The sequence below is a fragment of the Microtus ochrogaster genome (assembly GCF_000317375.1).
Source record: "Microtus ochrogaster isolate Prairie Vole_2 chromosome 14 unlocalized genomic scaffold, MicOch1.0 chr14_random_1, whole genome shotgun sequence".
Taxonomy (NCBI): domain Eukaryota; kingdom Metazoa; phylum Chordata; class Mammalia; order Rodentia; family Cricetidae; genus Microtus; species Microtus ochrogaster.
In genome coordinates this window covers 29,148,139-29,159,283 of record NW_004949096.1, presented here as the reverse complement: position 1 = coordinate 29,159,283, position 11,145 = coordinate 29,148,139, and the positions used below count along the sequence as shown (strand labels likewise).

At 41.4% G+C, this 11,145-nt stretch overlaps 1 protein-coding gene across 1 annotated transcript in view; it reads right to left on the bottom strand.

Moving 5' to 3' along the window:
* Snap23 (synaptosome associated protein 23) overlaps nt 1–11,145 on the bottom strand; it is a 30,318-nt gene that overhangs the window by 13,246 nt on the left and 5,927 nt on the right. Inside the window, exons 2-3 of the mRNA XM_013352596.2 lie at nt 728–795; nt 559–632 (exon numbers count right to left, since the gene is read on the bottom strand). Of these exons, the coding sequence (XP_013208050.1) occupies nt 559–615 (57 nt within the window). The 5' untranslated portion in view covers nt 616–632; nt 728–795. The remainder of the gene's footprint in view (nt 1–558; nt 633–727; nt 796–11,145) is intronic.

Here is an 11,145-nt window from a genome sequence, read left to right as displayed (position 1 = left end):
AAAAAAAAAAAAAACAAACAAACAAAAAAACTTGCCAGCACATCCCCTTCTTTACAAGAAAGCAAAAAAGGAGATCACTCCACTTTCATCTTCTTCCTACTAGGCACTCCTTAAGAGACTGCAGATGGTGGAGTCAATGCAATTTCACACAGGTAGGCAGAAATATGTTATTATATAGATTTTAAGGAATCATTAAAGTTCATAATTCCTTCTAGGATTGCAAGTAACTGTTAAATACTAACCACCTTAGAGGGACCAAGAAGAAGCCAAAGTGGTCTCTAAAAAACCACTCTCACTTTTCTGTAGAAATGGAAACAGGGGCCTGCAAAATGTCTCATGAGGTAAAAGTGCTTATACCAAACATGGAATCCACGTGATGGAAGGAGAGAACAGAGAATGACCCTTGAAAGTTGACTTCTGACCTTCACATGCATCACACACACACACACACACACACACACACACACACACACACACGGGGGGGGGGAGAGAGAGAGACTGGAAACTAAATTAAATTAATTAAAAGGTAGTAAAATTTCAAGTTAAAAAATCATTCACCTCATCGGTAACCTGGTGAGCCCTTAGCTGAATTTCTTCTGACGACAGATTATCCATGATGGATCAAAACTATACTGGACAAAGAAACAGAAATATGGATACTCTAGAAGAATAAGGATACAGTAAAGTTTGAGCAAAAATAATGTATTTATGGGATTTAGGTACTTACCAGGCAAGTAGGATAAAAGAGACGATTTCATTACCTGTTCACCTGTCCCACAGAGCCAGGAACTCAGGCTAAGAGAAAAAAATAAATATTTATAGACATTTTATTTATGTCTGAATAAAGAAAGCTTGCCTGAAGATCAGAGGCCAAAACTAAGCCACTATAGGCCAGACAATGTAGTCACACCCCTTTAATTCCAGTACTAGGGAGTCACCTGCCTTTAATCCCAGCTCTAAACGGAAATATAAGACAGGAGGAGACAGAGGCTCAGGGCTCAGTCTGCAGTTGCCCAGCCTTGGTAGAGGTAAGACTTTCTAGTGGCTTGGTTGTTTGTTTTTCTGATCTTCAGCTTGAACCCCAGTATCTGTCTCTGGGTTTCTACCATTTGTGCTACATTTGGCGACCAATGTCTGGGGTACAAATTCACATAAAAGCTGCCGGCACAGGCTGGAGCTGCACAGGGGGCTCCAGCCCCACCCAGCTAGGCTTTTCTTTTTTCCTCAACCTTTGACTTAGTTGGGGACTTTTCTGTTTTAGCCTTCAGGCAGCTCCCCAACACATGTGCTTTTTCTGAACAATGCATGTGTGTTTTTCAAACAGTGTTGCCGCCCCCCACCCCACCTCCATGGGTTGCGGGATCTCCTTGACACCTTTCTCTGGGTTATGTGGAAGGTATGGCAATGGCAGGCATCGGACTAATGAATATAGGTCAAGGAGGAATATTCATGGCAAGCCTTTGCCATAGGGAAACTCCTTGAGGGGTCTCTCGCAGGCCCCTATGCCAGAACTAGTTCAGTTGTTTCCTGCTGTTATAGAGGAAACTCCTTCCCAGAGCAACTGAAGAACCTAAAGCCTACTGTAGAAACCTTACTGCTCTAGGTAATAAAACAGCTATAGAAGAGAGAACTAAAAAATTCAGAAGAAACCATACAGCGAGTATTTTGGCAAACTTCTATAAATGAGCAAAATGAGCAAAAACCAAAATTAAAAATACGAATAAATGGAATCATTAAAGGTCTTGTAAACACAGATGTGGATATGACAATAATTTCATCAGAATCTTGGCATCCAAATTGGCATACATTCACATCCTCTTCAGGATGCAAATGTTCAGTTTTAGGGATTGGAACTTTATCTCAGGTAAAGTAGAGCATGAGATGGGTCAAATGTATAGGACCAGAAAGACAGAGGAATGTTAAAACCATATGTGGCTAACATAACAATAAATTTATGGGGACGTGATTTGTTACAGCAATGGAATATTCTCCTAATCTTAGAAACAAACCAACATATGTTTCTTGAAAAAATATTAGGTTTTATAAAAAACAGTCACCAACCATTCAGGTTGTGCAAGAACAGGGTACAAGCCAGGCGGTGGTGGCACACGCCTTTAATCCCAGCACTTGGGAGGCAGAGGCAGGCGGATCTCTGTGAGTTCGAGACCAGCCTGGTCTACAGAGCTAGTTCCAGGACAGGCTCCAAAACCACAGAGAAACCCTGTCTCGAAAAACCAAAAAAGAAAAAAAAGAACAAGGTACAAGAGCTGCTGATATTTTAAAGGCACCAACAGCTCTACCTTCAAAAAGGTTGACAGACAAACCTCTATGAGTTAATCATTGGCCTTTAATAATAGAGAAAATGCAGGCTTTAGAACAACTGGTACAAGAGCAACTAGATGCTCAGCATATTGAAGAATCAAGCAGACCTTGAAATTCTCCTGTACTTGTTAAAAAGAAATCTGTTTTGCTTTTATTTGTTGTTTTGTTTTCTGATACCTGCGTCTCTCTTCTAACACGTGTACAATGTAATATCTGTGCCGTGACATAATATGTGCTCAGAATCATACATACACGGGCACATATTATTTATACATGTACATACATACATATGTAATATAAAGCTAGAAAATGCAGTAAAGAAAACCTGTATCTGTCCCATGATGCTTCCACCTTACATGGGTTCCAGCAGCAAACTCGAGACAGTGTTTCTCTGTAGTTTTGGAGCCTATCTGTCCTGGCTCTTGTAGCTCTTGTAGACCAGGCTTGCCTCGAACTCACAGAGATCCACTTGCCTCTGCCTCCCAAGTGCTGGGATTAAAGGCATGTGCCACCAATGCCAGCTTTGCTTTGCTTTTCTGATCTTCATCTTGAACCCCAATATCTGTCTCTGGGTTTTTATTATTCATGCTACAGATATTTAATGCTATTAGTACAAGAAATAAGCCTAAAACACAGGAGAAATTTTTTTTTTAGGCAAGCAGTTCTATATCCTAAGTGGCCTTGATCTTGCTAACACAAGAGGATGACCTTGAACTTCTGATCCTTCAGTTCTGCACATCTTGTGTGCTGGGAAAACAGGGTTTCAGGAATGCTAGGACAAGCACTCTACTCACCAAGTTACATCTCGAGAACCAGGTGAAGTACTCTTTCCAATGGGAAAGTGGTTCTTGGCTTAAAAAGCAAGGCATCAATGAAACACACACTTTGAGAGAATATGAGAATGAGTTGCTAGGCCAGGGAGACCACTCAGTGAGTAAAAGCACTTGCTATGTAAGCACAAGCCCCTGCAGGCATTGAGATGGCTTCAGAAGGTCAAGGTGCTTGCCAGGCAGCCTAGTGGCCCGAGTTTGCTGCTGGAACCCAGGTAAAGTGAAAGCATCATGGGACAGATACAGATTTTCTTTACTGCATTTTCTGCTTTATATTACATTTGTATGTATGTACATGTATAAATAATATGTGCCTGTGTATGATTCTGAGCACATATTATGTCACGGCACAGATATTGCATTGTACATGTGTTAGACGAGAGTCTCAGGTATCAGTCTTCACCCTCCACTGTGTTTGAGACATGGTCTTTTTTGTTCTCTGCTGCATATACCAGGCTGCTGGGTCCAGGGATTTTCCTGTCTCCACCTCCCATTTAGGCATGAGTGCTGAGCTTATACTTGAGCTTCTGCACCTGGCTCTACAGGGCTTCTGGGCATCTGAACTCATGTTCTTTTGATTGCATGGTATTGTGATATCTTGTTTATGTTCTGACAAGCCTTGCCTGGAGATCCTAGGGTGGGAGCTAGAAGTTGAGCAGCAGTGGCAGGCGTCTTTAATCCCAGCACTTTAATCCCAGGAGGTGGAGACAGGAAGTGATAAGGTGGGGTGTAGACAGGTCCTCAGCCTCCTCTGCTTCTCTGACCTTCCAAGGTTTTACTCTGATACAACTCCTGGTTTTTACTGATTAAAAATTAGACTAGTTGGGTTGCGGTGGTGCATGCCTTTAATTCCAGCACTCAGGAGGTAGAGTCAGGCAGATCTCTGTGAGTTCGAGGCCTATGAGAGCTAGTTCAGGACAGGCTCCAAAGCTACAGAGAAACCCTGCCTCGAAAAAAAAAAAAAACACACAAAAAAAGATTAGACTAACGCTTCAGCATAGCGATCACTTGAACCCACTTGAACCCTCATAGCCCTATATTATATTTCTGAAAACCAATTATGAAAGCTCTTTGTCTATAATACAGATAACACCTGGCTCACATTCCAGATTTGCTGTCTTGAAACATTTTCATTCTTTTTTTTTGAGAAAATGTCTCATGTAATTCAAGCTGTCTTCAAGCCTGCTATGTAACTGAGGAATACTTGAACATTTTATCCTCCTGCCTCTACCTCCTGAGTGCTGGGATTAGAGGTGTGGGTCACCATGTTTAGCCTTGGAAACTTCTGATTATATTCAGTGGGGGATGTCAGCAGGCAGAAGAGCAGAGAAGCTACTGAAATGCCCAATACTCGCTCTGAAAACTGATCAACAAAGAATGATCAGGCATAAATGTTAAAGTGTTGAGGTCAGGAAGCCTGCTGTTAACTATATCTATAAACAGAGAATCAAATTAGCCAGAATATATTACTAGGCTACACTTTCGAAGGGAACATGTTTTGCTCGTTGTTCTAGGTCTAACACCTAACAGAATCTGACAGTGCATTCTTGGAAAATAACCAATGAATGAACAAACAAGTGGAGAAAAAGGGTGCACTCTCAAAGCAATGCAGCTCTTAAGAAAAGAGTTGCACACAGTAGCAGCAAAAAGCAGGCAAACAATCACTAAAACCACACCCCAAAATCCACCTCTGCAAGTGTGTGATATGGAATTAAATGGCCAGTTGGTCACCGGGCGATTTCCTCTGCTGGGGCTGAGGGTGTGGCTCAGTGGCAGAGCGTTTACTTCATATGCCCAATTCCCTTTAGTGCAATAATCATACACTTTTTCATCTTCTGTGTATTGGGAATTGAATTCGAGGCTTCAAATACACAAGGCAAATGAGCCACAATTCCCAGTCCTTTAAGTTTTATGTGTGACTGTGTATGCAGTTAAATGTACCACATGCATTTAACTAAGCCTCAAAAGTTCATTTAAATAGTATATTTGAGGTCACTGAGATGGCTCACAGGGTAAAGGTGTTCATCCAAATCTAAGGACCTGAGTGCCACCCCTGAGGAGAAAGTGACGTCCCAAGTCATCCTCTGAACTTCCACACGTGCACCGTCACACGTGTGTGCGTGTACACATACAAACACACACATAAAACAACTTTTACAGGCATCAGAACTTACAATCTAACTTCATATTTTCCATACCTGTGGCTCAGGTAAAATATTCACACACTAAGATATATGAATAAGATATACTGATACTGATGCTGGACAGATGGCTCAGTGGTTAAGAGCACTGGCTGAGTTCAGGTCCTGGCATCCACATGGTGGCATACATCTATCTGTAACTCTAGTTCTAGGTGGTCTTAGGTCCTCTCCTGACCTCCAGCACCAGGCACACACATGGTGTACAGACATACATGCGGCAAAACACCCAAATAAAATTAATTAAAAAAAGATATAAAGGCCTTTCTGAAATTAGCAACTATTCATTCATTAGATATTAACATAAAATTGCATGCTTTATTAATTTGCTAATTGTTTAGGAACCTTTAATTTTATCATAAATATATATATACCAAGCTATCATATCTCTCTGGGCAAAGTGTGGTGGTACACACTCAATCTCAGAACTCAGGAACTTGAAAGAGGAGGATTAGGAGTTTGAAGAGACTAGACAACACAGCCAGTCATGAGACAGTATGGAGGAAGAGAGATGTAAGGGAGTTATTTTGTACCCTGTCACCTTCAGATGTTCCTTGTTCTACTCTTGTCTGGTAGATTCTGGCTTCTCGGCCACTTCCTAGAGTCCTAGTCAAAACCTGCTCTTCCCAAACAACACGCTCCAAAGTCACCCATGATTCCAGTGAGTTAACTCCTTAGTGGCCAACAGAGGGACAAGAAACAAGAAGAGCATGACACACTAATCATTAGTCCCTGCAAACAGCACCTCATCAGGTTTTCAGACAATATAGCACAGATACAGAAATACTGTGGGGTAGGAAAGCCCAGATCTCTCAAACACACAATTCTGTAATTCTATTCCTACTGTTAATTCTTGCCAACTACAAGTCACTGTTTACTGCCTTGCTAAAGAAAACAAAAATCTCAAATGGGTTCAAAGAGAGGCTCGAGTCTATAGCCGACTTGTTTCAAAACAAAAGACTAAGAACCCGGCCTTCTAAAAATCAAGAGCTGTAGTTGGAAAGTGGATGAGTCAGGTGACAGTGAGGTCATCTGGAAACACGCCCTTACCACGAACTCAAGTTCTGCTTAACACTTCCCCCTTCTCTAAGCAGAGGGCTGAGGATCAGGAAGGAACAAAGGCCTTGCAGGAAGCAGGCATGTCTACTTTGGGATTCTTTCAAAGGTTATTTTTGTTAATGTGAATATAAGAGTTTTATGTGCACTAATGCACACAGGAGCTCTCAGATGCCAGAAGAGGTTGTTGTTCTTTGACCTTCATGTGTACACACACACATACACATACACACACACACACACACAAACACATAAACACACAAACAGAGTAAACAAACAAGACTCAGTTTCCTCATTGTAAGTAGGGACAATAACTTACTTTGTAGATTTCTGGTGAAGATGTAAAGGAAATGCAAGCAGCTGGGACAGCACAAGCCTGTATTCTCTGTACATAGAAGCAGGAGGACCAGGAATTGCAGGTCAGCCTGGGCTACAAAGGATGATTCTCAAAACAAACATAAGTGAGTGATCCTTCAAAATTCTTAGCACAGCCAGGCGTGGTGTCAGCACATGCCTTTAATTCCAGCACCTAGGAGGTGGAAGCAGGTGGATCTCTATGATTAGTGAGTTCCAGGTTAGCCAGAGCTATGTAGAGAGATTGTCTTAAAACAAAACAAAACAGGCCGGGCGATGGTGGCGCATAGGCTTTAATCCCAGCACTCAGGAGGCAGAGGCAGGCAGATCTCTGTGAGTTCGAGACCAGTCTGGTCTACAGAGCTAGTTCCAGGACAGGCTCCAAAGCCACAGAGAAACCCTGTCTCGAAAAACAAAAACAAAACAAAACAAACAAACAAAAAACACAAGTCCTTAGCACACTCACTGGCATGTGCCTGGTATTCAATAAATGCTACCCATAGCCCCCCACCCTTCCTTGTTTTGGAGGGGTTTTTTTTGTTTGTTTGTTTGAGAAGGTCTCATACAGCCTAGGCACTGACCTAAAACTTACTATTTGTGGGTGACTCTGAATGTCTGTTTTTCTCTATTTCCCATATGCTAGTCTATGCCAACAGACACCATTTAAAACTTGGATAACTTCTTTTTGCTATTTCTTTTTAAAGATTTATTTATTAAGCATACAATATACTGCTGGCAAGGTGGTTATGAACCACCATGTGATTGCTGGGAATTGAACTCGGGACCTCTGGAAGAGCAGTCTGTGCTCTTTACCCTCTGAGCCATCTCTCCAGCCCTCTTTTTGCTATTTTTAAATGTACAACTAATGGGTCCTAATATTACAAAGGTTGAAGTAGTTGACAAAACAACATATTTTTTTATAAATCTAAAAACTTAAGATTTCCCTTAAATGGCCTTTTCTCTTTCTTCTGCCTTCAAAAGTAATAAACAACACAGCCAGGTGGTATAAGTGCATGCCTTTAATCCCAGCACTCAGGGAACTAGAGGCAGGCGGATCTCTGTGAGTTCGAGGACAGCCTTTTCTACAGAGTGTGTTCCAGGACAGCAAGAGCTATACAGAGAAACCCTGCCTCAAAAAACCAAAGAAGAAAAACAAACCAAGCAAACAAACAAAACATGAAAAAGAATAAAAGGTAAATAATGTAAGTTTTTAATTAAAAATGCACTATAATTAAAGCAGGAAAAATATAAATTGAAAAAGTAGAGATTCATCAAAATACTTCTAATTGGCTATGACAGTACTCAAAGTAGACATATCAGCAAATGCCCAGAGTCCTACCATCTGGAAGACTCACAGAGGACTGTGAGACCCAGGCTAGACTGAACCATAGGGAGTTCAAGGCTACTTTGAGCTACACACTGAGACCCTGTTGAAAAGACAAGGAGGACGGGGTGGGGTGGGAATAGAGAGTACTTGGTAGTCTTACAGAGAGCCTGGGTTTGGTTTACAGTTCTTCACTCCAGTTCCAGGAGATCTGACTTCTTCTGGCCTCCTCACCATGTACACACACGGCACAATACTTGTATGCAGGCAAAAAGCACACAAAAATAAATAAATCTTTTCAAACTAATTTTTTCTTCTTTAACCCAATTTCCCAAATTGCTTGCTATAGGGTTAGAGTGTAAATTTCACAAATTTATCTTCATAAATAAGAATTCTTGGTTTATGACAACCAAGAGACTATATTTATGCTAAATGGAAAAAAATAGGGGACTAGAGACATGGCTCAGAAGTAAGAGCACTTACTGCTCTGCCAGGACCCTTTGGTTCTTAGCACCATAAGGGGAGTGCTCACAACTGCCTGCAATTCCAGGTCTAGGGGGAATCTGATGCTTCTGGTCTCCACAGGCAAACACTCTCATGTGCACATACCTGCACACATACACATGCATTAAATTATACACATAACTTTAAAAAAAAGTGGGGCAGGGAGGCAGACCTCTGTGAGTCTGAGGCCAGCCAGGCTATATAGTGTGACCCTGTCTCAAAACACAAAAACAAACAAAAAGAATGGAGAAAATAGAGCAAGAAATAAGTTCTAGACCCAGGTTCCAAAGTATATATCAATTCCTGGATCTCTTGAGAGAAGTCTTGCTGTTGGTACATATAATAAGTCTAAATTATTGGAAATATTCCCAAATATTGGCAGATGATCAACCTCTCTGAATCATAAAAGAACAGAAAAAATAACAGATTTGTCTGAAGCACAGCTAACAGAGGTTTAGAGGAAAACCTTTACTGCAGCTTAGATGGAAAATATTTCACATGAGGCAGCAAGAATCGGTTCAAACAGGGTCTGAACAAGTTATTAATAATTTTTGACATAAAATGAGCAAGTGGATAAAAGAATCCCATAAAGAAAGCAAAGCCTGTAGCTGGAAAAGAATTTGTAACAAGCTCCTTTTTACAAACATTCTCACACAGTGTAAGATAAAAAGACACAAAATGGACAATAGTCCTTCCTTACCAGGGGATACACTGCAATAGCCCCATCCACTTCAACAGTGAATGACTGAAATTACAAAGGGTGCAAACCCATACAAGCTCTTCTCTGTACAGACCCATGATAAACATTCATTCATCTTTTCACTTGAAGAAAGCACTATACAGCTTCAGCAGACATATGTGAATTGGCATCACCACTATCAGATTTGTTATTAAATTTTATTATTAAATAAAGGTTACCGGAATGAACATAAACACTAAGATACTCAAGTCTGATCAAAGAGATAGCCATGAGGCTATCGGCTGGTGAAGATGCTACACAAAGGGGTGATTCAGGATGGGTTAGGGCATGAGATTACCATAGTCAAAGCAGCACAAAAATTAAAATTTACCACCAGGCGGGTATGACGGCACATGCCTATAATCCCAGCACTGGGGAAGTAGAAGCAGGAACGTCTCAAAGTAGATGCCAGCCTTGGCTACCTACTACAAAAACCTGTCTCAAACAAAAACAAATTACATATTACTTATTTCTGGAATATTCCATGTAATACTTTCAGACAGGGATTGATCACAAGTAACAGGAACTGCAGAAAGTGAAACCACAGATAAGAGGGAAGGGACTATGGCAGAAACTGGTTGGTTTTTTGTTTGTTTGTTTGTTTTCTATGCAGCAGTCCTGGCTGTCCTAGAACTCACTCTACAGACCAGGCTGGCCTTGAATTTACAGAGATCCACCTACCTCTGTCTCTGTGCTGGGATTAAAGGCTTGCACCACCATCCCCAGCTCAGAAACTGTGTTTTAAACAGGTTCTCTATTAGCCCAGGCTGGACCCTGGCTGGTGGTCTTCCTGCTTCCCAATGCTAGCATTAGTAGTAAGAGTTACCTCATAGATGTCATTCACAGTTGTTTACAAGATTTGCTTTAGAATTCAGAGGTGAGAAAGTGGGTAGAGGTACAGAGGAAATAAAGCGGGGCACAAATGTGTGATACCGGGCAAAGATACACGGAGTGCTATTATGCTTTCTAAACATGAAAAAGAGAAAAGAATCAAGCATATGCAAACTTTTTTTTTTTTTGAGGCTTCGACAGAAGGATCAGTTGTCAGAGGCCAGATAGGCTACACAGTGAGACTCAAAAGCAAACCAAAACACACAAAAAACAGCAGCTGGGAGCTAAGATGGAGCTTGTCTACCACATACAAGGCTCCTAATATGATCCCTAGCATAAGACAAACAGGCAGACACAGACACACACACACCCCAGGTGGCTTTTAGTTAAATACATTTAACTAAATGATTATCATTTTAAAAATTCAGAAGCCAAGAAGCTAAGCATGGTGGTCCTTGCCAATACATTCCAGCACTTAACAGGCTAAACCTGGAGCTAGAGAGATGGCTCGGTGGTTAAGAGCACTTGTTAGTCTTGCAGAGTACCCAAATTTAATTCACACTACCAACACGATGGCTTACACCTGCCTCTAATTCTGGTTCCAGGGAATCTGGCATCCTCTTCTGATCTCCATGGGCACCGCACACATGATGAAGTTACATTAATGTGGGTAACACACATTATTCACAACTGCTAAGTAGGGGGAGGGGACAAATGTACTTAGCTCTAAGAAGGAAGTGAAGTATTTAAGGTCTACAGAAACACTGAAGGTATTATACTAAATAAATGAAAATAAACACAAAAGGTAATATTGTATACTATCATTTATAAGAAATCTGTCTTGAAGCCGGGCGGTGGTGGCGCACGCCTTTAATCCCAGCACTCAGGAGGCAGAGGCAGGCGGATCTCTTTGAGTTCGAGACCAGCCTGGTCTACAGAGCTAGTTCCAGGACAGGCTCCAAAAAGCACAGAGAAACCCTGTCTCGA